General features: G+C 38.3%; 3 protein-coding genes across 4 annotated transcripts; 1 reads left to right on the plus strand and 2 right to left on the minus strand.

Moving 5' to 3' along the window:
• Nucleotides 1–1,759: 1,759 nt before the first annotated feature.
• gtf2f2a (general transcription factor IIF, polypeptide 2a) lies at nt 1,760–7,196 on the minus strand. 2 transcript variants are annotated; one of them, XM_004067084.5, is made up of 9 exons: nt 7,040–7,196; nt 5,868–5,941; nt 5,580–5,604; nt 5,087–5,225; nt 3,578–3,631; nt 2,965–3,046; nt 2,725–2,821; nt 2,458–2,601; nt 1,760–2,309 (listed from the first exon to the last, which is right to left on the minus strand). In XM_004067084.5, the coding sequence occupies exons 1-9, from the start codon at nt 7,103–7,105 to the stop codon at nt 2,187–2,189; spliced, it is 804 nt and encodes a 267-aa protein (XP_004067132.1). In that variant the 5' UTR covers nt 7,106–7,196; the 3' UTR covers nt 1,760–2,186. The 2 variants fall into 2 exon arrangements, with proteins under 2 accessions (XP_004067132.1, XP_004067133.1); XM_004067085.5 differs by lacking the exon at nt 3,578–3,631.
• A 38-nt stretch (nt 7,197–7,234) lies between these two features.
• Nucleotides 7,235–10,150, minus strand: gpalpp1 (GPALPP motifs containing 1). The gene is made up of 7 exons (XM_023953383.2): nt 9,941–10,150; nt 9,707–9,830; nt 9,540–9,620; nt 8,427–8,685; nt 8,110–8,274; nt 7,922–8,026; nt 7,235–7,815 (listed from the first exon to the last, which is right to left on the minus strand). The coding sequence occupies exons 1-7, from the start codon at nt 10,023–10,025 to the stop codon at nt 7,597–7,599; spliced, it is 1,038 nt and encodes a 345-aa protein (XP_023809151.1). The 5' UTR covers nt 10,026–10,150; the 3' UTR covers nt 7,235–7,596.
• A 1,621-nt stretch (nt 10,151–11,771) lies between these two features.
• On the plus strand, nt 11,772–26,746 carry ercc3 (excision repair cross-complementation group 3). Its single transcript, XM_004067083.5, has 15 exons — nt 11,772–12,026; nt 12,343–12,542; nt 12,644–12,880; nt 12,959–13,008; nt 13,091–13,226; nt 13,429–13,599; nt 13,728–13,932; nt 14,341–14,655; nt 14,841–15,025; nt 16,228–16,430; nt 16,527–16,623; nt 19,042–19,159; nt 19,260–19,378; nt 25,341–25,490; nt 26,533–26,746. The coding sequence occupies exons 1-15, from the start codon at nt 11,999–12,001 to the stop codon at nt 26,668–26,670; spliced, it is 2,352 nt and encodes a 783-aa protein (XP_004067131.1). The 5' UTR covers nt 11,772–11,998; the 3' UTR covers nt 26,671–26,746.
• The last annotated feature ends 693 nt before the right edge of the window (nt 26,747–27,439 follow it).

Here is a 27,439-nt window from a genome sequence, read left to right on the forward strand (position 1 = left end):
AAAGCCACTTTAGAATAGTCCAACGCTTTTCTCTGAGCCATTCTTGGGTGTTTTGGATGGTTGTCCTGTTGGAAGACCCACGACCTGTGACTGAGACCAAGCTTTCTGACACTAGGCAGCACATTTCTATCCAGAATGCCTTGATAATCTGGAGATTCCATTTTATCTTGCACAACTTCAAGACACCCTTTGGCAGATGCAGCAAAGCAGCCCCAAAACAGAACTGAGCCTCCTCCATGTTTCACAGTGGGGACAGTGTTCTTTCCGTTGTAGTCTTCATTTTTGAGTCTATGAACATAGAGCTGATGCGCCTTACCAAAAAGCTTCAGTTTTGTCTCATCTGGGCGGCCGTGGTGCAGCGGTAGGGCGGTCGACTCATGATCGTAATATTACAGGTTCGATTCCCGCCTTGCACGCCCATGTGTCGAAGTGTCCTTGGGCAAGACACTGAACCCCACCTTGCCTCTGGTGGGAGGTTGGCGCCAGTGTTCGGCAGCGGAGCCGCCATCAGTGTGTGAATGTGTTTGTGCATGGGTGAATGGGACTGTGACTGTAAAGCACTTTGGGCCTTCGTAAGAAGGTAGAAAGCGCTATTCAAGTATACGCCATTTACCATATTTGTCCAAAGGAAATTTTCCTAGAAGCTCTGTGGCATGTCAACATGCATTTTTGCAAATTCCAGTCTCACTTTTTTATGATTTCCTTTCAACAGTGGTGTCCTCCTTGGTCGTCTCCCATGAAGTCCACTCTGGCTCAAACAACGACGAATTGACACTGATGTACCTTGATCTAGGAGTTCACCTTTAATATCTTTGGAGGTTGTTCTGGGCTCTTTGGAGACAGTTCGAACTATCCGTCTCCTCAATTTGTCATCAATTTTCCTCTTCCGGCCACGTTCAGGGAGGTTGGCTACTGTCCCTTGGGTCTTAAACTTCTGAATAATATGTGCCACTGTCATCACAGGAACTTCAAACTGCTTAGAGATGGTTTGATAGCCTTTACCTTTACGATTATTGTCTATAATTTTATTTCTAATGTCCTGGGACAATTCTCTCCTTCACTTTCTGTTGTCCATGTTCACACCTTTTCACCAAACAGCAACGTGACTATTTGTCTCCCTTTAAAGAGGCAGACTGACTGATTATGGGTTTGAAAACAGCAGTGATGTCAATTAAATGACATACCTGGGTTCATCATGACCCCCCGGGCAATTAGTTCTCAGTCTTTCATGGAGGTACCATCATTTTTGCCCAGCCCTATTTCATTAGTTTGTTTTTTTAAATAATTCTGTTAACTCAAAAGTAATGGCTGATTTTGATTTTTTACTTTTCAATAAATTTTAATTTGTTACTTTTGAACGTTTCAAGTCATTTCAGTGAGCATTTAGGACTTTCTTTAACTGAGGGGTACCAACAATTGTGTCCACCACTGTAAAGGGAAAGAGTTTAAGCCTCATTGTTAGCTCTGAGGAGAAAGTGTTAACCTGGGGGCGGCGCTGGCGGGGCAGACTTCCTGGAAGGGGATGTTGTCACTGCTGTCAGCTCGTGAGAACCTGCTTGTTTTTGTGGATTGGGGTTGAGGGTTGGCACTCAGAGAGCAGGGTCATGAATGGATCAAAACACCACTTTGGGGTTTCTTTGAGGAATGAACACAATACACTAAAAAGCTCCCAACTGACTCTGCTAGAAGCCCATTAAAATGAAATTTTACTGAAACTTGTATACATTCAACTGTAAGAGCTTTAAAGTTAACCAGGATATTGAATTGTCCAATAAAAACATTTTATTGCAATTATTCAAAGGAAACATCAGTAAAAATTCATATATACAGCAACAGGTCTTAAAAGCTGAATTCCATTGTGATCGAGTCAAAGTAGCTCAAACCATCGGAATGATTTTTAACATAAAACATGCCATCATGTGTGCCCCCCCCCACCCACAAAATACCCCCATTGTATATATATAACTAAAGGAAAAGTCTGACTAAAATATTTTTGATGCCCATGATAAAGACAAAAAATGAAATCCAGTTACCAGGAAGATGAGCAGAAACTAAAAAATTGTTGGAAATGCCAAACAGTGAGTCCTTTTGACCTGGCTTGATCTCGTACATTTTAAAACCTTATTTTGGGAAAATCTGGAGAGGGAATTCATATCTGAGGTACAGCTAAAAGTACAATCGTGTCTCTATTCATCAGTCTTTTCTCCAGGCTGGTAATGCCTGTATTCTGGTTTGAGCTCCCAGGTGTTCTTGTGGGTTCCCTTCACGTTGTAGATGCCAATGTCACGCAGGATTTCTTTAAGGTAGATCTGAGGAAACAAAAGGACACAATGAGAAGAAAAAAAAGTTCCATAGTTTTGCTATGAGAATAAAACAGAATAAAGAAAGTTAATCGTTTCTCTTTTTTTTAAAATAAATCTCGCCCCAGTGATTGAGCACTCTCCTGTTTGGACTTACCACTGGCTGTTTAGTGATATCCACCAGGTCTTTGATGTTGTAGTACTGGTGCTTCTCAAAAGCAGAGAACAGCATTTCCAAAACCTGCTGTTTGTCAGCTCTCGCCCTCTTGCCTTCCTCTTTCTTCTTCTTCTCGTACTCGCGCTGTGGCAAATGGTGAAATAAACAAGCATGTTTATTAAATACTGCCTCCTCTGCTCAATTACAAATTTTGTGCACATGTTGCTGGTTTCGTGTGGGTAATCACAAATATGGGAAACGTCTTACATTGTACTCATGGTTGGCCACAGGTTTGTAGTTGGTGACAGGTTTTGACAACTGCTGCGAGAGCCTGGATGGTTTGGAGGACTCCTCAATTTGTAACCTGTTTAACAGAGGGCTTACTTGTATTACTGAGGTGCAAAGGTTTTGTTGCCCAGCATAAATACCTGTCATAATAATGTTATGCATGTACGCCCTCACATTGTTTTTATGCTACATACAGCACATCGAATGCACCAAACTCACCTCTTCAATTTCATGTAGCTTTCACTGACCGCAGGTCTGCACTCCGCTCTCTGAACCACAACTCCCTCCAAGGCGATTTTATCTAAAAAAAGAAAATCATAGTTGGGGTCCACATATGCATGTCTTAAAGTGTTTAAATCATAAATAAAAGAGAGCAAAGTAGGAGTGAAACCAGATGTAATACAGGTGTTAGAAAAAGAAAACCCACAAAAAAGACTTTCACTAAAACTCATAAAATGCTAATTCACAAAAGCTCTCATCCACATTTGAAAAGATAATGTTTTGGTTCATTAATTTCCCAACTTTCCACTTGCACCATCATTGACATGAGAACATCAGAAAAGAAGTATCTCCAGGAATTCCACAACTGAACAGACTTCAATCAACAGTGAGAGCAGGCAGCAGTCTGCCCAGCTTCATCAGCACCAGTCAGAAAACCAGCAAACCACCTGCTTTGACACAACATGACATCTTGCATCCATAGTTTATGGAATGCTTTCACACATCTTCCAAACTTACATGGAGTGTTAGTTTGGCAGAAAAAAAAAAAAAAGTCTTGGCCAAAGGAAAAAAACACAGCACCTTTGTCTTTCTGTGGCAAAACAGGACTCACCTGGACCTGACCCCGCCCCTGAGCTGCTGCCATCAGATCTTTCTTCTGACTGGCCTAAAGGGAGGGATGGAGGGAGGGAGGGAGGAAGGGAGGGAGGGAGGATAAAAATGGAAGGCATGGTAGACAGAGGAGGGTGGGAATCGAACGATAAAAGCCACATCTAGATTTTAGTCCCAGTCACAAACGTTAAATTCACACAGCAGCTTCTCAGAGCAAGGTCGGGCAGATACCGGAGCAGGCACGAAGCAAAGCATGTCCTTCCTGAAGGAAGCACGAGGCCCCTCCTCCCACCGCTGACACACAACCAGCAGGGATGCACGGATCGTTTTCCATTAAATAAGGGAGAAACTAAAATCTTAACATTAAGAGAAACTCGACAGAAAATTATAACCTCATCTTCACGAATTGTCGATCAAATGTACGTTTAATTTACGTTTAAATTATTGTTGTTTCAGGTTTCAGCTGGAAAAAAAAAAGAAACTATAAAAGATGTCTTCCAAGCCTGCACAATATATCGCAAATTTATTGCTATCGCAATATCAAGCTGTGCAATATGCAGATCGCAAAAAACGGCAAAAATTGTGATAAATGGTTACCTTAAATGTGCTGAAACAATTTTATGGCAGCTTGGAGTATTTAACAAATCAAATTAATCCCTTTATGGATTTGACCAATTGGATAAACTCCTTTACATCATTGACCAATTGGATGGAGCCCTTTTATGTTACATGTTCTAACGAGGGTCATTTGGAGTAAATTTAAGTTAGGTTGACTCTTATTTAAATTAAACTATTGTAGTGAAATGGAAATGATGAATTTTGTTGTATCGCAAGTTATATCGTCATCACAATATTGATCACTGATAACGCAAATCGCTAGTTTTCCTCATGTCGTGCAGACCTAATGTCTTACTATTTTGACTGTGCAGCCCTTAAAGACACACTGGCAGGCAATTAATGTTAAAACGTAAAGGCAAAACGCCACCATCCCAACATCCAACGCTGAAGTAAACCTTTGACATTCCTAAAAAAAGGCCAGCTGATCCAAACCCAAAAATTCCCTGCAGAAATGAAACCAATCACAAATTCAGCAATGATTTGTGGCAATTCATTGACTGAAAAAAAAAAGAAAAGGTTTTCCTAAAAATCATCTTTAGTGATTGGGATTAAATTAATGACCAACTGATTAAAAAAGTGAAATTACATTAAATAAAAAAGGAAAGAGAAGCAAATCTGACAATATGAAGACAAATTGTACTAATATTTGGCATGCCTATTTTGTATGATGAGTCTGCGGGAAAACTTCACAGAAACAGAGAAGTAGTGACAACACAGAGCCACACAAGAAAGCCAAGAGAAACGCTGGATTTGAAGAGAAGCAGGATGAAGGACCCCACATCACACAAACACAGAACCCCCCTCTGCGATCTAATGACCCGATAAGTGACAGGACAGCAGCAAAGGCCACGGCGAGCAGGGGTTAGTGCTGCTCCTCATGAGCACAACTCACCAGATGAACTCTCTGTGAAGACGGCCAGCATCTGTCCTCCCACTGACTGCATGGTGAAAGGATGATCACGCGGCGCAGACACCGTCTTATCCTCTATACCTTCAATGATGGTCAGCTCTTCGTTCAAAGTGAAGGACACCTGGGAGATGGTCAAGGAATGGTGTACAATATACATTTACACAAATAATTTTGGAAACATGTTGAGCCAGGTTACTTGATTTAATCTGATTTTTTAAAACGTTATTTAAAAAAAAATCGTTTTGGAATAAAAAAAACACACAATGTTATTTTTAAAAAAACAAAGTAACAGTGACTTCTTTTTAACTCTGATTTTCACTTTATAAGGAACTTTCACGTTGGCACTGATATATTCAAATTCATGTATTAAAACTTATTTTTGTTACCGATTTATGCTGTCTGGTCCAACACAATGACACAAACGCACAGTAATATCGGTAAAATAATCGCTGGGATGCAAAAGAAAGCTACCTACCTCTGGTTTTCCCAGATTTCCTTTCCTTTAAAATAATAACAGTGAGGTTAATGTCACTAATTAGATAACACAACAATGACAAGTCCTGGTAAAAAAGAAGAAGCACTTTTTCTTGACATTGTGTAGAATTAAAACAGAATGTAACCCCTATTTAAAAAAATGTTTTCATCATCGTAATTACTAAAGATAATGATGATATCAACATACATTGATGATTCTTCAATAAGAGGGAAAGAAAAATATCTTTGCTCAGTTTTAGAAATGCATTTGATTTTTTTTTCAACATACTTGATGATTCGGAGCTTCCCGACCTCGCCTCTGCCCGTTGCTTTTGCCCATTGCTGTGCCAGGTATTTGGGTACCTGAGAAAAGAAGTGTTCAAAGATCATAACCAAATATACATCTCAAAAAGAAAAGCACAAGAAATAAAAATAACCTGCAACAATAATAGTTTGGAACTGTAAGTAGCAAAACACTTGGAGTTTATGTTATGTATGTAGAATGTAGGGAGTTTACTAATCGAATACTTCTTCAGACAAAATTGGAACATTTAAAGTTTTTAATATATAGTTTCATCACACTTCTGATCTGTCTACAAAAGTATTTGTTTTTGTTTGTTTGTCTTTGTTCATTAGTTTAACGGGGACAATAAACTAAATACATTAAACAAAAAATACTGCTTCCGTATGCAGTCATGAATGGTGGAACTCAAATGTAAAGCTAAAAATGTTCCCAAAAGAAATTAATAGACAGTTCTTTCAATTAAAATATTCATATATTGTTACTTTAGAAGTTAATTTGAAGGCAGTGTTTTACTAATTTATGGCTTTATAGTAAAAAGAAGGTCAACAGAATTTACAGGAACCATAGTGTTGCTTTTATTCACCATTTTCAGAGTCCGTTTTCATAAATGATATTTGCTAACTGGCTTATTATCATCATGCTATCCAATGTATAACTTTTGCTGTTTTTCATATATGCTCCCAATTCTAAAACAGTTTTTAATTTACAATTCTGGTACAAAAATAAGCCGCAACAAATAAAACAAAACTCAATATTTTAAGAAAATGTTTGCAAAACTAACATTAAATTTCTCGGGAACTGAACGTATAATTTTAAAAGTAAAAGGTGCAGCTTTGTATTAAGTTATTTTAATAAATTAATATTTACTATCAATCAACGCAAGAAATATCTAGCATCCATGGCTGCATCATCATGTTGAATGCCGTTATCTACAACGTAGGTTTTAACAAAGCCAGTTGTTTGATATCAATTATTGACTTACTAAAGAAAGAAAAAAAAGTTAAAATAGATTATACATGGTGTATAAATTGTTTATTGACAAACAACGCAGTTTCACTCAACTAATGCTAAGCTAGGTAACCATTAGCATCTGCACCGTATAATTACACGGCATCGTCTTCAGTCTCGTTGCCGTATTCAAAATCCCATACACTTACCTTCACAAGCCACACACCCGTGTTCAGCTTAGCACCTGTTAAATCAACGTCACTTTTTTCTGACATGTTTCAGGCGTTGCTCTTGTTTTACTCACAGGCAACACGCTTGCGCAAGAATATTAAACTAAGGAGAGCGCGATGGTCCAAAATAGAACAAACTCACAATCACGCGAATTCCCTCCAAACAGCCCAAAATTACGAGTGAACTATATTTTTTTAATCAAACGGTACAAGAATAATGTTTTTTTTAATTTTATACAACTGGAAAGTCAAAACAAAATTGGTTAAAGATAACAAAAACTTTCATACATTTTAATTTAAAGAGGAACATAAAAACATGGAGAGGGTTGTAAATACAATATCAGAACAGGTCACAAAAACACATCATGTTTAAACTAATGTTCACCCCCCCCCCCCCCCCCCCCCAGCAAAATTATACAAACAATCTGCATTTCCACAAACAAGTACATACATTTATAAAAAAAAAAAGTCTTCCAGAAACCCTGCTGGTAAATTGCTGCAAGTCCAAATTAGACTATGCATGTTTTAGCAATTTATTACAAAAACATTTTGTCCTTGCTGTGGGAGAACCGCGTGTTTAGTTCCTGAGATTTCTTCAGCAGCTGTTTCTTCTGAGCTTCATCAAATCGATTCACCTGCAGGTCTGCATCGCGATCAAATGGTCTTCTTTCCACTGGTTGGTCCGCCTTGTCCTTAGCTTTCTCTTTCATCTTCTTTGCGTGCAAAGTCATTAGAGACTCGGCACGTTTAGACTCCTGAAAAAAAAAACAAGTTAGCACTTTTAGCCCCCATTTTCATCGTGACACACTAATCAAAATTTGAGATTTAGATTAGCAGATATGTAAAGTTTTCCCAACTTACATTATATTTAGAAACCTTTTCTGCCATTTCCAAGTCCTTTCTAGAAACATGCGTGACATCATCCTTTTTCTCTGATTCTTTTTTATTCTTACCTTCAAGACGCTCCTATTCAAAGAAAAATAAGATTAAGAAAAAAAGGGGGGTGGATGCCACATCAAAACAAAGTTATTGTCTTTTCCAATAAATACCCTAGCTTTGCGCTCCCTGTCTGATGGTGTATCTGTCCAAATGGAGCGATCCTTATTTTCTGGACCAGTCCTTTTCTTAAACGTACGAGCTCCCAAGCCGATGTGTTGCAATTCTGGTGGAAGCTCAGTCATCCATGTTTCTCTAGTTGGCAGTGCAGGAGTTTCCTACCCACCAAAAATACAGTATTAGAAAAATGTCAAAGGAAAAAACATAGAAAATGCACAAAGACAAACAGTCTATTGTTTGTAATTTATTTGTAAAACTATTTAACTATAAAAGAAACAGATAATAAACAGAAAAAAAGGAGATGTCTCACAACTCCTGTCAGCTTGTCTTTCATCTGTTTTGCTCGGCGCTCAATATCAAGGGCCACAGAGTTTTGAACAGGGCCTTTGGCAGGCATGGGTCCAATCACTTCCTCATCCTCTCCCTCACTGTTGGAGGATTCAGCACAATAGCCTGGAGGTAGAGCGGGCCCTGGGAGACATTCTCCATCTTCACCATCACTGTCATCCTCTTGATTCTGTGCTGCTTTGCAAAACCCCGGGGGCAGGGCGGGACCAACAATGGGGCGCCTTCAAAAATAATGTAAAAATGTTATCAACTGGCATAGTTTGTTAGCCCTAATTTGCTGGTTCCTTTATAGATGTGGGAATGAACAAAAATATGATGGAAGTATTGACTTTAATCAAACCACACCACAACTGTCTGCAATGACCAAAATGTAATGAAAATAGGAGGGTAGTAAGTACCTCTAAATGGCGCTCAGACCTAGTAGCTGCAGTTGGGTGTCACTGATCAACAGCCCCTCTAAAAAAAGAGGGTTTTTTTCTGTGGGCTGGTTTGAGCATTTTTGGTTTGGTTTCCAAGAAAGAAAAAACATGAGCACTAGTCTGACAATAAAGCTGTTGTCAATTCACAAGGAAAGTGATATAATTTTGAATAACTGGGAAAAAAATAGCAGTTGGCTTAGAAAAGCTGGAGGACAAAAAAGCCATTTCTGTGTGAAAAAATCATCAGAGCAAGACTGAGGATCGAGGAACAAAATCTATAACGACTGCCGACTTAATCTAGACCTCCACATTGGCGAGAGTTAAAGCCGCACTTCTGCAGGAACACCTCAAATCTAACTTTAGGTCTAACTTTAGGCTTGTTTTGCTGCTGTATTTTCTCTATACTTTGCCGTTTCTGAATAAATCTTTAAGTCTTTTTGAACCAGGGTTTTATAGAGGCAAATGTCATACTATGACAAAAGAGTCTACAATAAAACAGGTTAATTAACAGTTGATGATCAGTGAGTTTCCTGCCTCCATCCTAACCAGAAAAATGCACAATCACAATTAAAACAGTTCAAACGATAGTTTCTTTTTTTTTTTTTTTTTTTTACTTTTATAGTCCATTAAAAACATTTCTTAGGGCATCTGCTCACCTTTCAGGAGAACTCTCTTGTTTCTTAAATCCTGGAGGCAGAGCTGGCCCAAAGAAACCGTCATCTTCATTACTGCTCTGTCTGCACAGAGACCGAATCCAATGTCGTTATTTGGCTATAGAGACAATGTATTGGGATTCGAACCTGAAACACTTTAGTGAACCCACTCAGGCCGGTCTCCAGCGCTGTGCCCCGTCTTTGCTCTTTTCCTGGCGATCTCCGGCTCACTTTCATCCGAAGAGCTCGACGCCTCTTCCCGTTTGTATCCGGGAGGCAATGCCGGCCCAGCAACTGCAGAAAAGATAGATATCAAACTAAAGCAAAAATACTTCTACAAGAGTTAACATGAACTGCTGACGTAGCAACAAAAATTATACTTGGATGTTGATTCCTTAACTTACAGTCATTTTCATTAAGCTCGTCCTCGGAGCTCTCCTTTAGAAACATTGGAGGCAAAGCAGGTCCAATTAAGTCTTCCGACGACATTTTGGACTTTGAATTAATTCACTGTTTTCATCAGATTTTGTTAAACGACATAAAACACTTCACAAACCACAAAACGAAGATCGTCCATAAAAAGCTTTTTTGACCTTTTACACAGGAAGTAAATACATTTGTTTGGTCAAAGGCGGAAAAGTGCTTTCAGAATAAAAGCATGGGTTTATTAATGTCGTATTACTTTGGACTAATGTTTTCAGAAATATAAACTTAATGAGAACCCCTAACAAGTATTAAACTATTTGGATGGTTCATGTTCTTTTTTGTGTGTTTGTGTATTTGTGTGTGCGCATGTGCGTCTGTGTATCATGTTCATTCTTTTATTTTATGTTCTACATATATATATGTTATGTTAGGTTATGATTGTTATTTGTGGTGACGTTGTTTATATAGTTACTGTTGATCTCTGTATGATGACTCAATTGTTAATAAAGTTTTTTGGGGAAAAAAACTTTGTACTAATGGTTTTGTACTAATTAGCTGCTGTATTTTTTTCTCATTTATCAAGCCTTATATAGTCATGTAGTTCATATATTCATATTGTAGTAAAAATGTATTGTAATTAGTGAAAATATAGAAGTAAAGGTTGTCATACTTGTACAAACTGGTATTGAGCAAAATACAATCACTGAGGTAGACCTTGGGATCAACCTGAGATTTCATACTAATATTACAGAATCCAGAAAATTTGGTTGTGCAGCTGAAAATACTACATAAACTAATGTGTTAAGATAAAAGCAAGAAAGAAATTTTAAAGTTTTGCAGTTAATTATATACACTAGATTTTTCCATAAACTTTCAGATTAAAAACACTCCATGAAAACACTGTGGCTAATGGTAAATACTTATAAAGCGCTTTTCTACCTTGAATTTGGTCTAAAGGGATCTTGAGTCAAAGTCACATTCACCCATGCACACACACATTCACACACTGATGGTGGCTCTGCTGCCATGCATGGTGCTAGCCTGTCCCTCCAGGAGAAACGTGAGGATCAGTGTCTTGCCCAAGGACACTTAAACATGGGTGGGCAAGGCAGGAATCAAACCTGCAATACTCCAATCAGAGGTCAACCTCCCCAACAATGCACCACATGCCGCCTCTAAAGGCAGAAGAAATTGAAATGTAGTGACTGAGGTTGAATCTTCAATGTTAACTTTGATATAATCAAGTTTGTTGTCAAATAAAGAATACAATTCAGGCACAAAAGAAATAAAAATAGATCAGGAGGGAAAGATGAAATGTTTGAATTCCAAGATCTACCAATGGTGCAAAGGGAAAATAGGTACAATTTTAGTGCTCACAGTCCACAGTCTAGTACATTATACACCCTGTTATGCACTTAGTCCAGAAAAGCGCAGTGCTAGGAACAGCTAAGAAACTGCGCAGGACCCTCAAGCTCCCAGGCCTCTGGTAGAGGACCCGAGCTTGGATTTTTATAAATTACCCACTTTATCAGACACTTACTTGATTCTGCTCTGGGACAGCGCCTGTTAAATGTTCTGGGGGTAGGCTATATTTATTTATTGAATTATGAACAGTATAGGACTCCATAGGGCTAGATGGTTTAAACATTGATAAAAGGACGTTGAGTGAGAACTGCCAGGATGTAGTCAAGGAGGACATGAGGGTGTTATATAGTGGTGGAGAATACATAGGACGTGGTTAGGCAGAGGCTTTTGCTGTGGAGACTCCTACAGGTTACAACTGGAAAGCTAAAAATAAGCTCTGCATCTCATTGTGAGGTTCCACTCCACGGCAGAAGGGGGCAGTAACGCGCTGCTTAGGTTTCTTCAATAAAGAAGAAAAAATGAGGACCGGAAGCTTTCTTCATCTGGATTTTCACCATTTTGGCTAAATTTCTTGAAATTGACGCACTTGTTAGTGCTCTTTTGCAAATTTTCCGTAGAATAATTTAATTCTGTATAATGTATTAGACATATTTTATAACAGACATTTCATAATGGGTAGAAAGGACAGAGGAGAGCGGGGTAAGTGACGTCGTTACACAACAACAATCTCATTCTCATCACTCACTCATTTTTAATATTTTGTCTTATTTTTTATATTGTCATAATACATAAGCTTCTCGATTTAGTTTTAAGCAAATGATAGTAAGATAATTCTGCTGCGAGGACAGAAGGGCAGGTTTGTTTTTGACTCACTGTTATTACTTTGATCAGGTCAGATCTGATGTAAATAAGTCGTCTTAAAATAAATAACTAAATAAACATCACATCAGTGATGTCTATCTAGAAAGCAGTTGTGTGAGAATACTGTCTCATTTCTTGACCTGCTGGGCTGTAGAAAAGAAGTCCAAAAAACGTTACTATGAAGAGGAAGAGGAGGATGAAGAGGTAGCCGGTAACGAGTCCCAGGAAGCCGTACCCGCTGCTGCAGGAAAACAGGTGGATGAGTCCGGTACAAAGCTGGATGAGTATGGGGCCAAAGACTACCGTGTTCAGATGCTGCTGAAGAATGACCACTCTTCACGGCCGCTCTGGGTGGTAAGCTGTGCTTGATGGGCTCTTGGACTCATTTCAGGCTTCCAGCTTCTGCGCAACTGCAAAGTATTATTATTGTTTAATTTTTTTATTACCTCTTCTAGGCTCCAGATGGGCACATCTTTTTGGAAGCCTTCTCACCAGTGTATAAATATGCCCAGGATTTCCTGGTGGCCATTGCAGAGCCTGTGTGCAGACCTAACCACATCCATGAGTACAAGCTGACTGCATATTCTCTATATGCAGCTGTCAGTGTGGGACTGCAAACCTCTGATATTGTGGAGTATCTGCAGAAGCTCAGCAAAACATCTGTACCAGATGGAATTGTACAGTTTATAAAGGTTTGACAGCAAAATCTGATGGAAAAGGTTTTTATGGCGATTGAATATTATTATTTATCTCTGTTTGTTTTTGATCAGCTCTGTACTGTGAGCTATGGCAAAGTCAAGCTGGTGCTCAAGCACAACAGGTCAGTTTATTTGGATGGTGCGTTAGTTATTTTATCACCAAGCGTCTTTTTAGCACCCTTTACGGGTTTTGTCTTCTTTCAGGTATTTTGTGGAAAGTGCCTTCCCTGATGTGATCCAGCGCCTCCTGCAGGACAGCGTTATCCGTGACTGTCGTCTTCGCACTGCCGGCGGAGCAGACTCTGAGCTCATTACTGAGGTCATCCACAGCAAGCCAGCGGTACGCTAAGCAGGATTTCTTTGCATTTAATGACATTTTTTACATGCAATGCTCATATTTGAAGGTACTTTAAAATTCTTTAATTTGTAAATAAAAAAAGTGAAAATATGTTTAGCTAAGGTGTCTAATGCACAGACGGATGTGCTTTCTGTGTGTCACAAAAGATTCTGTGGAAAGATGCATTTCTTTTTGTTTTTGACAGATCACGAAATCGGTTGAAGAAAGAGGAAGTGCTTCCACTTCACAGCAGCCTGATGATGGGCAAACGTCCACCCAACAGGTTCCTGAGGACATCTTCAAATACTATGAGCAAATGGATAAAGATGAAGAAGAGGAGGAAGAGACTCAGACAGTCTCCTTTGAAATTCGCCAAGTATGCTTGGGATTGGTGTCTAAATATAACCACAGTTTTCTTTTTGGCACTTTACTTCAAATTTAACATTATCAAGAAGAAATCGCCAAGTTTTTCTCTCTCTTTTTTTTAAATCTGATTTGCTGTAGGAGATGATTGAAGAGCTACAAAAACGTTGCATTCAGCTGGAGTACCCTCTCTTAGCCGAGTACGACTTTCGCAATGACACGGTTAACCCGGACATTGCCATAGACCTGAAGCCCACTGCTGTGTTGCGGCCCTACCAGGAGAAGAGTCTGCGCAAAATGTTCGGGAATGGACGTGCACGATCTGGAGTCATCGTGCTGCCCTGCGGTAAGCTGCCATGGAGATTTTAAGAGAACCGAGGATGACTAAAAAGGCATTTAGGCATTTAATTCGTTTAATTAAAGGATTTGGAGAGACAGATTTTTAGTTTAATATCAATAGCTTGGAGTTCGTTTTTTTAAAAAGTCCTGCTTTTTATTTTTACCCATCGAACTAAGTCATAAAAGTATAACTAGCTTTACAATCGAAACATTTGGATTCTACTTGTTATGTTGATCCTCTAGTTTTCTGTTAATAAGGAATTCAGGCAGGATCATTTATTTATGTGTTTTTTCTTTGTGGTATTGCCATTGTACTATTGCAAATGCAAAACCTTTTCAATAGATTGTTGCAAAAAAAATAAAAATCTCAGTATTGGACTTAGTTTCTATCAGTATGTCTACTTCTGACCCACAGGTGCGGGGAAATCTCTGGTGGGCGTCACGGCAGCGTGCACGGTGCGAAAACGCTGCCTGGTGTTGGGAAACTCTTCCGTGTCCGTGGAGCAGTGGAAAGCTCAGTTCAAGATGTGGTCCACCATCGACGAGTCGTTAATCTGCCGCTTCACTTCCGACGCCAAGGACAAGCCTATCGGCTGCTCAGTGGCTATCAGCACCTACTCCATGCTGGGTCACACCACCAAGCGATCCTGGGAAGCTGAAAGGGTCATGGAGTGGATGCGGAGCCAGGAGTGGGGACTCATTATTCTGGATGAGGTGCACACCATTCCTGGTGAGTTCTTCAGCTTTGTAGTTTAGAGCATAGTTTTATTTAACATGCACTCTAAAGCTGCATATGTATGTTCCAAAAGGACAATTTATAACAGTTTCAGATGCAGAGAGAGGAACAGAAAGGATCGGGGCAAATGTTTTTGTGAAAGAATTGATCTTTGCATAACTACTCTCATTTCTCTGTAGCAAGAATGTTTCGTCGGGTTCTCACCATCGTCCAAGCTCATTGCAAACTGGGCCTCACTGCCACACTGGTCAGAGAAGATGACAAGATTGTGGATCTGAACTTCTTGATAGGCCCGAAGCTCTATGAGGCGAACTGGATGGAACTACAGAACAACGGATACATAGCCAAAGTCCAGTGTGCAGAGGTGAGAACTCCACTACAGTTAAGGCCACAACATATTTCATGATTATATCAGCTTTGGTCATTTGCCTTTTCTTGACTTTTTAACCTGATAAATATTGAGTTTTTTTGTTTTTTTTTAGTCAAAGCTGTACTGAATGTCATTTGATAAAAAAACTAAACAGATCAATTGGATATGTTTTAATCAGTAAATTACATCAAAATAAGAAATATAAATAAATTATTCAGTTACTTTTTTTTTTGCTTTCTAAATTTCTTTTAAAACATTTTCCTTTTTTATTTACATATCTTTTAAATCAACATTCATTTTTTAAACGTGTCTTTTCACAATTTTTTTTAATGCTACCTAAAAGCTTGTCTGAATAATTAATTATAAAAAATTATTTAAAATATTTCAATGAAAAGCCACTCTATTTATATTATATTCAAATTAAATGTAATGTTTAAAATTAAATAAAGAAATAAATACATTTTAAAATATTTCAATTTATAGCTACAGATCAGAAAAAGTTTTAAAAAGTCTTCTGGACTTGGTTTGTTTTTTTAAGTTGAAGATGTTTTGCCTTTTATCCGAAAGACTTTGTCATGGATGAAGGAAAGTCTCCACAAATATGCAAGCTGCAGTTTAAGCTTCTTTATAGCCTATTTTTGTATGAACTTGCTACTATATAGAAATGAGTAAGAATTCACTTACTTTACTTGCTTCTTCTAACACAAAGATGGAACATATAAAAACTTCTTTATCATTGTGCTAAACAGTGCCGTAACTGTTGTCTTAAAACATTTGTCCATTAATTCTTTAACGAGGTTTCTTTAGAACTTAATTAATGCTGGTTAACGTCTCAAAGATCATTAAGAGCTATTTCTGTGAGGTACAACAGAAACGGAAGGAGGAAGGATCTGCCTCTAATTATTGTTCAAATTTCCAATCTCCTCTTACATCACAAGGATGTCAGTGTTCCTACCAAATCTGCATAATACATTTGTTTTTTATTGTGTTTGACTGGGATTATTTGCTCCTTTACTGTTAATGTTTTTTTTAGATTGTCTTCACCTGTATTCCTTTCTTAAACAATAGATCAAATTATTCATTTGGTTATATTTTTTACGGTTATTTGTGGTCTCTGTTAATAAAAGAAAAGCATTTCTTCTTGGATCACACTGTCAGTTCAGGCAGTCTGAGTGACTGAACTGTCTTTGCTTCAGGTGTGGTGCCCGATGTCTCCTGAGTTTTACCGAGAATATGTGGCCATTAAGACGAAGAAGCGGATTCTGCTTTACACGATGAACCCCAACAAATTCCGTGCTTGCCAGTTTCTCATTCGCTTCCACGAGCGGCGCAACGACAAAATTATCGTGTTTGCTGACAACGTGTTTGCCCTGAAGGAATACGCCGTACGTCTCAACAAGTGAGTTTTCACACTTTGACTAAATCAGCATTTTGTCTTTGTGGAAAATACTTTTTTTATGTGTTCTTTTTTATTTTTTTCAATATTTCTCTCAAGGCCCTACATCTATGGTCCTACCTCTCAGGGGGAGCGAATGCAGATTTTACAAAATTTCAAGCACAACCCCAAGATCAACACCATTTTTATTTCCAAGGTAAATCAGATCCTTCAACTGTGTTGCACCAAGTTTAACTTTTGTCTTTGCATTGCCAAACTTTGGAGCCTGCTCTCCGTGAACAAGCGTTGAGAGGATCTAATTGAAATGAAAACAACAAAACATCTTCCAATTGTCAACGTAACCTGGGATCTGATCCCGTGCTGAAAGCACATAGTCCTGAATTACCATTTTGTCACCGCTAGTCTTAATTCAGGCAGTCCTAATTGCAACCAATTAAATGTTATCATTCTGTTGCGTAGATCATCTGAAGACTTAACTCTTCAAATAACCCTTTCCCTCCTAACACCACTAACACCCTAACGAGCCTAGCCCTCGATTACTTTGCAATTATATAGCTGATCCATCTGTACGTGTATTTAAATAGATTTAATTAGATTTAGGACTAAATGCGTATGTCAGGATTTCTCACTGTGACACAGCTCAAATGGTATTTCTCATAAGTATGTCTCTTTTTGGATTAAACACGTTTAATATTTAATAGAATAGTTTGATGTATGAAATAAGTAATGGGTGCATGATGCATGATTTTAAGTAGGATTGCGGATATTTACAGTTAAGTGTTTTTAGGATGTACTACCACACTTAATTTTCTCTGAATAATATATACCAATTATAGACAAATATTTAATCAATTTTTCTTTTAAAACCGTAAAAACATTTTGATAGTTTCAAATGAGTGCTGTTTTTTTTTTTTTTAATGAAACCTCACCGAGGTAATAATCCAGTGTCTTCTTGTGCCGCTTCCAAGTCCAGATAAATGTATAGAATTGCCCCAAGAAGGGCATTCAGCTTAAAACCTATGCCAAGTCTAACCAGAAGGGTTTGCTTGGAATGTGCTAGAGTTTCAAATGTGTCAGACTGGATGTTAAGTTTAAAAGCTGCATGCAAACGGTGTGTTTTTCCCTTTTTTTTTATTTTTATTTTGTTTGTGGTCGTCTCCGACATTTAGGATGAATACAAAGTTTTTCTAGAATAAAGTCAGGGATGACCGGTGCAGACCTAAACAGACATAGGTTGGTAGGTTTAGTGTGCTGGTTAGGAATGCAGAAGGACCACTGGTAGTTGAATTAGTTGAAGGAAGTAGTGGGAAGTTGTACAAATATTCTTCAAAGGAGGCAGGAAAATAGTGACCTTTCAGAGCCACAAGTGGATTACATCGTCTTTAGACGATAGGAGATCTGTAGCTGCAGAGAAGTAGTACAGAAGAGCACTGTGTAGTTTTCAGGGGTTTAAACCAAGCACCTCTGTTTGAAGCAAACCCAAAGCAATAAAATCAAATTTCAAATTGTAGAGATCCAGTTTCTCAAATGACCACTGGAGGCTGGTTTGTAAAGTGAGCAACGTTATACAGACTCTTAATTTGAAAAATTAGATCAATACTATTACTAAACCTTTGTTCTACCTGGTGTCAACATTTTCATGGTTTGCTTTATTTTATTATTTATGACAAAAGTGGGCAGGGCTATTTTTATTTATTATAGCTCACATAATTGCATTATTAAGGCAGTGTTTTATTTTGATTGATTGGTGGGATGAGCCCATGAGTGGACTTAATAACACTCAATCCTTCAGTTTTCATACTGTGAAGTTTTAGTCTATCTGCCATTAGATGAAAACAGTTTTCTTTTCAACCAGCCATTTGTTATGCTAAAATCCCTTAGTTGGGTGCCTTTGTTTTCCTTCATGATGCAGAAATAGTCTGTGGTTTTTAGTATTGGCTTGTAGGGACTTACTGTGGAGTTGTATCGTACAGCAGGCCATAGGTTGTTAAACACCTTCATTTTTTACCAGACTTTTCCTCAACTGCCCTTTAGTTCTATGCCCTTAATGGCTGAATTGAATAATAAAATTAGGCTTAAACCAGTAGAGCTTCTACTTTATTCTCAGCAAGACACTGCACGCATGGCTGAGAGAATAAACACAACGGTATTTTTTGCTTTGAATATTGCATACTTAATGAGACGTTAAATTGGATAATTCTGAAAAACTCCTGGAAAAATGCAGTCCATCACAGTGATAGCACGGGGGCAATAATAGAGGTGGCAATTTTTGGACTTAATATAACAGATGAGAGAAGGAAGAACACCCGTTTGTTAGCATGAACAATTTTTTGGAAATAAAATTGTATGTGGGACTCAGTTTGGATCAAACTGCTCAAACCTTTTCCTGTGATTCCCCCTGAATCTCCACACAACTCTGCTATTTCGTTACAGCTATTCCAGATGTTTGAACTGGTAAAGACAGTTGTCACAAATGGCGATTGAGACAATAGTTTGACTTGGAATTTTCTGGGGTTTCAGGGCAATTGCCGTGTCAGAACAAAGTCTAACTCTTTGTAGTGCATGAATCAGTTTGTTCAGTTCTATGCCCGTCTCTCCGTGAACGCTTCAACAGGTCGGAGACACATCCTTCGACTTGCCAGAAGCCAATGTTCTGATCCAGATCTCATCTCACGGTGGATCCAGAAGACAAGAGGCTCAGAGACTTGGCAGAGTTTTAAGAGCCAAGAAAGGTTTGTTTGTTTCGAAACACACACATTCAAACTGTATTCTCAGTCACCACCATCCCTGAACGTAAATGGATCATCTCACTGCCCTTTATTGTGTTTTAAGGAATGGTAGCAGAGGAGTACAACGCGTACTTCTATTCACTGGTATCACAGGACACTCAGGAAATGGCCTATTCCACCAAAAGACAGAGGTTTCTCGTTGATCAGGGATACAGCTTTAAGGTGCAGTATCTGGTTTTAACCGTACTTCACTTTGTTTTCTAACAGAAATGTGCAGCAAATTTAGTGTGGCCTTCATTTGACCCTTTTTTATTTTTAAAATACAACTCTTTAAAAGTTATGGGTATTTAATGTACAGGAAGGATTTTGGTTAAATGTCAAGTCTATTTCATCATGATAGAAAGATTTTCAAGTAAACCACGTATCAAACTCCAGGCCCAGAGGCCTGATCGCTGACGTATTTTCCTACAAACCTGTCATTGTAGCTTCTTCTTGGCAAGCACACACCTGATCCAGGTATTTAGCAGCAAGTAGGGCAGGGTTTCTGATAAACCTTTAGGATCCCCTTCCTTGAGGCCTGGAGTCTGATACCATTGAAGGAAACCTTTAAATGTCTATAGCACTTTATTAAAGGAATTGTTTTACACTGTTCCCAAGTTGGCCAATTATCTGCTAGGACAGGCAGATGCTGAGACCATGGAGGTTTTTCAGGGCAGGACTAAAACCTTAGTCACACACACCCGTACGGGGTTGTGGGTTTTTGGGTTGTCCAGGCCTGTGGAGGGTTGTAGACAGGAGCAGTGGTCTACAACCCTAGACAACTGGGTTGTAGACAATGTATGTTTTTCATTTTTCTTGAGGCTTGATTGGCCACTAAAAGGGAGGTTATGAGAATTAAACATACAATTGTTGTGCGTGTGGTGAATGTATCGTATATTCTTAACACATGAGAACCCAGACTCATTTTTTCCTTTGAGAAAAGTATGTGGGATTTACCACAGACTAAGATGCCTGCAAAACACATTTCTGATGTTCTTCTGTTACATTGATGTCACCATGGTTTCTTATGGGTTAAGGATAATGTAGGATGCAAATGCCACTCTAGTTATCACTAAGGTGCAAGTACTTGCCCCTCACTGACCATGCGCAAATGCCGCACAGTGTGTGCCAGTGATATGCACACACTCAAACTTCGCTCTGATTGGCTAATTTCTAACAGTCGGGCTGCACGCAGAGAACCCAAACTTAGCACTTATGGGCCCCTTGAACAGTCTGCAAAATTTTTGAGGGGTTAAAAAAGAACTACTCTACGGGCTCTTCGAGCGGTCTACAACTTAATATTTTTTGCGTGCCCTGAACAGGTTTGCCCAACTTTCACCCCCAGACGGCCTGTCTAGACGTGAGGACAGTTGTGGCAAAGGATTAAGTCTCCAGAACAGATTCCCTTAGATTTACTGTAGGCTAAAGGAAGTGCAAGTCTCCCTGTATAAGACATACAAGCCTTAACCAACAGGTCCCTGATGCTTCATCCCTCATCACTTTCCATCACAAAAGCATATTTCCCAATAGCAGAAGTTATTAAGATATTTTCTCTGTACCGTTTAGCTTTAGGGTCAGTTCTGTTTGGACAGGATGTGGGGCTGAGTCTGTAGCACCACCCTTTTCAAAGGCTCAGGTTCTTCATCCAGCATGAATGCTCACTGGCCCATGCAAGGCAATAAATTAACTGTGCTTGGCGCGCTCTAGTTTCAGTAAAGTCCTCTTGATTGCAAACCATCCTGATGTAATCTGTTCTGAATGATCTGATGCTACACTTGAATGCCTCCCACCTCCTTATAACATTCCTTCAGATGAGAGATTTATTATTTGTTACAGTAACTCCTTTGCCTGTTTTTGGCTTTTTAATTCTCTGTTGCTGGTAAGACTCTAAGCTCAGCGGTGAGTTCCTTCAGAGAACACGAGGTTGGAAACCACCGGATAGCCTGGTCAGGTCATATGAAGAACATGTTAAAGACTTCGGGTTTAAGAAGCAGATGATCTAGTGGTCCATTACTGGATCAGAGACGGTGGGATTTTTTTATTTACTTTTACAGCATGTCTATGCAGTTTGTGACTAAAGACTCAATAGTTGAACATGTACATTCAAAAGAATAAAGTAATATTTAGTCCATTTACAAATGATATAGTGTATTTTCGATTCAGAGTGAAATTCCAACCAAAATCTTTAAATCCACAACTGTATAATTTATGTTTGGCATCTTCATGATGAGAATATGGTGATACCTAAAAGAGCTACTCTTCTTTCTGATCCTCTTGGCAGTCAGAGGTTTGTGTTTGGCTTTCTCTTTTCTCTTACAGTGAGCTGCCAGCCTTTTGGTTTTATTGAATCTTGCCTTGTGCAGATTTTTGTTGCTGCTTGTCAAGATGGTTCCAAAATCTCCATACACCCAGTGGAACAGGTGGCCATGAGGGGACATCTAACTGTCTGGGGGCTCTTCAGCTTAGAGCGGGCAACAGCTGTTTAATGAGATGCGCAGACTTTTCCCGCTGTTGGAAATGACCCTTGATGCTCATTTTCTAAGCCAAACTAAAAGCTAGTGTTCAATATTTCCGTTTCTTTAAAAAGAACCGGTTCACAAATGAGCTCATCTCAAAGCATCACACAGAAAGCAAAGACCATCATTCGGAGCTCTATTGATTGTTATAATCCAGTTTAGTCTGGATAATTCCAACAAAGTCAGACTATATGAATGTATGATTGTGGACTGAAAAAAAGTATACAAAACTTTACTTTACTGAGCAAGCAAACATAAGGGCGACCATCTGTTGTGACTGGTTGTGGTCTAACAAGACAGAAAGTTATTTTCAATGAGAGAAGAAGAAGCAGATGAACAAACACAACATCTCTGAAACACCTGTTACAGGACAAAAGAAAAAGGTTAGTCATCCTGGGAGTTAAGGACCAGGAAGCAGATGAGGACAAAGTCACCTAGCATTTTTTGTAAGAGAAAAGAGATGACCTTAGTAACTGAAATGGTCAGAGAACACAATGAAGACAAACAAACATCTGCTTTAGTGCAGAACACAACTGGTCACAGGTGCAATGGGAGAAAACTAAAGGCAGGGGATAAAACCCCTCGAAAATCTGTTGCAGAACAAAATAGTAATGTTGGTTCCCATAACAACAAGAATATATATATATATGAAAATGCCTTTTAACAGAGAAAAATATTTACTTTCTTACTGGCACTTATGTGTATATGCACACTACACAAATCCCTTGCTGTGGTTCACCTTTAGCCAATTGTATTTGACCCAACTTGGTGGAAGCAAGCTTGTGATTGGACGATTTTTGTTTGCACTACATGTACATAAAAAGGCAGACAGTAGAGAGCACAACAGGAAGAGAAATTAACAGTTTGCCAGAAGTCAGTTACCGGTATTTACTTCCTGATTGATTTTATGCCTTTTTACAGACACAATCTCGTTTGTATCTGTAGTTTTGAACCAATACTGTGCATCTCTTATCCTTTACATCTTTACACCATCAGCTGTGTACGTGTTGCAGTAATCTGTGCAACAGCTGATGTTGTTGCAGAGATTACTGCATCACCGTCAGCTGTGGCAGTGCTCTACACAGAGGAGCTTTTGGAGGACATCATGGAGAGTTAGCTGATGCCCTTGCAGCAGACTTCCCCTTGATGGATCTCAGGAGGCAGCTAAAGCTATAGTACATCTTGGTTATACCAACATCACAGGAATTTGCTTGGATGACGTTAAACATAATGTCAGACGTTTTTTTAGGGACCCCAACTATTTTGATGTAGTTTGCTTTCTTTGCCTTTTCCTCCTGTGGGTGTAGGTGCAATGCTTTGAAGGTTGAAATTGGGTTTTCCTTTTATTCAATGGGCTCCTCTCAAAACATCTGTGTTTAAAGCATCAGAAACCTGCTGCCGCCCGTTCTCCTGTCAGTAGGAGCAGTTCTGCTGGGCTTGAAGAGACTAAGCCACACAAACAGACAAGTATTTGGACTTGGCTGTCAAAATCTACATAAGATTTATAACACAAATATATATTTTTTTGGTGCTGGAAGCTTTTTCCCAAACCTCCTCCTGTTTGCAACGGCCTTGGAACCAGTAAATATTATACACCTGAAGTTTTTTTTACAAAAACTGAATTCAATTGGGTTAAGGACATACATTCAAGCTCATATTAGTCTTAACAGCTTAAAAACTGAACTGCAGACTGCACACCAACCCTATCCTATAACAAAGATTTCTGTGTCATGTATTATAGATTTGTTAATATAATGTACATGGTGTTAACCCTATGCAGTTAAACCTGCTTTATGACGCATTTTATTCAAATACAGTACTGTATACTAAAGGACAACAATATAAAAAGCATTGGGAAGGAGAGTCTTACAATTAGGATTATAAATAACTGATAATAAATGAAGATGAGGGGAAATGACTCGTAAGTATCTGAATGATGAGAAATCTCAACCTGAGCAGCTTTATTTCTGTAGCTGATGCTGGACAGAAAAGCTGGACGAAATGTTTTTGTTCTCACAAGGATCAACTCTGCTCAAACCGTTGCCCCTGAAGTCTGTAGTAAGTTTAAGGTATAAAAAGCACTTAAATGTCATTAAAATTGATCATTAAAATAAAGAAACTGGAAAGGCGAACAAAAAATGTCCTGTTCTGTTATCTCTATGAATCACTGTGTTAATTATTTACATCATATTAAATAAGTTTTTTCCTAAATCAACTTAAAATAGATCAATTGTTGTAGCATAAAGTGTTCTTCTAACAGTAAGGTCTTAAAAAGATTTGAAATGAGCTTTTTAAACAAACTAATTTTTAGTATCAACCTGAGGAAAAGGTTTGGGACAATAGGAAGGTAGAAATACTCATTTCTGAGACGTCAGGGCTGTGAAATTAAATAAAAATAAGGGCCAGCTATTTTACTGAGCCTCTGACAGTAGAATTCCCACGCATAGCCCAGTTTGTAATCAGACGTTTTTTTTCCATATGCTTTGGTGGAGCTGCATCAACAAACACGGATTTAATCGGACTATGTGTTTTCCTAGAAACTACTGAGAATATGCTAAAGCTGAGGAGGACTTCGAAATTAGATTAGATGGTGACGTAATTATCACACAAATCCCATTTATTTTGTAATTGCCTTACATCTCTATCTTTTTCAGCCTTTAACTTATTACTACTTGCAGGGTGAGAGCTGAAGTTAAGCCAGGCAATGTGATGTGTGGCTACCGCTGCTAGAAACACGTGGCCAGGGATTATTTCATTTAAATCTCTTTTGACCAAAAAAATAAAAGATTCAGAAATGTCTCACCGTCTTAGAAAAAGGATGATGGAAGATTTTTGTAGGGATCACCAACATTTTTCTTTTCTGCCGTCCCATTTCACATAGTTTGGATAAAAAAATCTTTCATCCCCCCCCCTCTTTTGGATCTCTTTGCATCTATTTAGTTACATTAAATTCCAGTTCTTTTCTCACTGCATCCGTGGTTACTGTTACTTAAGAAGACTTGACTGTTGTCACTTTCAGAGGTTACATAGTTTGGAGGAAACAAAGACCAACAAGTCAGTAAAAGTTACTAAAAAAAATAAAAAAGGCAATGAATTTTAGACTTTTTCTTTTTTTTTTTTAAACTTGTAATAGATTTTCTTTGCAACAACTACAGTCTGTTTGGCAGCACAAAAGGTAACTTTGTTTAGCCAAACCGAAGAATTTTTCTAGTAACATTTTATTTTTACGCCATTTACATTTTTTTTAATGGTTTATTTCAATCAATCAAAGCAAGGATAATGCACAAAACAATACAATCAGCAGTTATGCATTTATATAAAGACGTATCAAACTTAGGATAATTAGACATTAAATCAAAGATTGCTTGAAAGGGAGTGGAAGGAAGTGAACTTAAATAATCCCACTCCTGTTGGGTTTTTGATATGTTGTTGAAGTAGTCGCTTGAACTTCCGTTGCAGAGGCTGTTGTGAACATAGCATTGATGTGTGGCCCTTTGCCGATAAATCCGGATCCCCTAAATGTATGAACTGAATCCCAAGATGTTCTTGGCTCCTACTAGAAACAGGGGGTCATTACTCAGGAAGAATATCTTGAGTTTTCCTCATCTGCTCCAACTGTTCATCCACAGGTGATAACAAAGTTGGCAGGTATGGACGAAGAGGACTTGATGTTCTCCACCCGAGAGGAACAGCAGCAGCTGCTTCAGAAGGTCCTAGCTGCTTCAGACCTGGACGCGGAGGATGAAATAGTGGCAACTGAACTGGGCGTTCGACCACAGGTAAAAATTTATTTAAAAATAAAGACATAAATAAATAAATACAATTCATTTAGAACTTTTACTAATGGATTTAGGAATAGAAGAATCAACCCTGCAATGAACTAAAGCAACTTGTTTGTTCAGCTTGGACCCAGTTATAAGGAAGTCTAGACAGTTTGGTCCTACCTTTCCCAGCAGGTGACGACACCACCACGTTGTTGTTTTGCCATTTGTTTATTGTTGACCTAATAGAAGGTGGTGGAGCAGGGGTCTGCAGTCATTAACGCTAAAACAGTGATTTAAGCCAGTTTCTAACTCAAATCCAGTCAGAGCTGCAAAGTCACAGTTTAGAAAAATACACCTTACTTATGTTCTGTTGCCATTGATCCATTTATTTATCAAATGTAGCTTTTAACAATAATTGAATTATAGTAAAAAAATGTAGTGATAAAGTGATATATTTTTACATATATAACAATTATTTTACTTTTGTCAGCAGTATAAGTTCCTTTCAAAATAAAATACACCCTGTGTCAAATAAGACACAGATAGCTGTAGCAGATTTACAGAGTTAAGAACTGCAAGTTAAACATGACATTTTCTGTTTTGACTTTTGGTGCACCTTCATTTGTTTTCCCCTTTTCCTATCGGGAACAAACATGACAACATTGGTGTGGAATCAAAAATATATATCTATAGAATTATATACTTTAACAGCTTTGCCTCTGAACAGCAACTAGACACTCGTGTACAGCAGAAGATAAGAGTATGTGTATCATTTTGCTCAGTCATTAAATGTTAAAAATCTAAACATGAATGACTATTTTAAGATACACAATAGAGCCACTTTTTCCAGACTTCTGTGGTGGAGTCGTGCAGCTCACACCAAAAGACGTGTTTTTAGCTACCCCCTTATCAAATGAAGAAGTAGGACAAAGTAATACCTTTTTAATATAAGGAATGTTGCTGTGGCTCACGTCATCTGCTTTTATTTAAGAAGAAAAAAATCCTTTTTGGTTTTGAACACTTGTACTTACTTTTTGATTTCATTTTTTTTTACCAGGTTTCAAGGCGAGCGGGCACCATGAGCTCCATGTCAGGTGCAGATGACACCGTCTACATGGAGTATCAGAGCAAAAGCAACAAGGCTTCTTTTGGCGCTAAGAGTGTTCATCCTCTGTTCAAGCGCTTTAGAAAGTAGCTCTGCGTTTAGTATGGATTTAGTGTTATTGTTCCAGCCTACTGGTTTTTCAAAATAAAAGGATCAATAAGAAAAACTTGACTGGAATTTTTGTTCTACATATTTTTTTATTCCAGAAATAATTAACAGTGGTGTTTCATTTATACCTTTTTTTGTTCATGAAATGTACATTAAACTGCTTTAATTGGGAAAACCTGTAAAGCTGAAACAATGGAATCCTAGACCTCATCTTGTATTTATCTGTTGTTGTTCCTAGACTAACCTTGAAAGTTGACTGATTATGTCCTTTTAATATTTCTTAATGGTATATTTGATGTTGTTTCTTATCCAGAGGTAAATAAAACATATGATCTATTATAATAATAATTCATTTCTATGAAGGACATGAAAAGAAAAAATCAACCAAGTCCTTCTCTAGCAGATCTGTCATCAAGTTTCTATCTTGTAATTAACATCTTTGAGGCTTTAAACAGTGCCAAAGTACATGGTTGTGTCTTAAATAAATGTAAGCGTTCCATACTCTGCACCAATCACCCTCCAGTTGCAGCTATATGAAAAATTTTCTTTTAAAAACAGGGCACAGGGGCATGGAAAGGCCTTGTCTATTACCTTTTACCTTAGGGAACTTCCACTGATTGGTTTAGAGGGAGTAAATTGTATTAAGGTAGATTTGACTCAACGTGTTTGTTAAGTGTACACGGTGATAGTTATCAATGCTGCCAACTCCGAGCTCATTCAGAACACTCTGCAACAGTTTGAAAAGCAGCTT

This window comes from Oryzias latipes, chromosome 3, assembly GCF_053564925.1.
Source record: "Oryzias latipes strain Hd-rR chromosome 3, Olatipes_Hd-rR_3.1".
NCBI lineage: Eukaryota > Metazoa > Chordata > Actinopteri > Beloniformes > Adrianichthyidae > Oryzias > Oryzias latipes.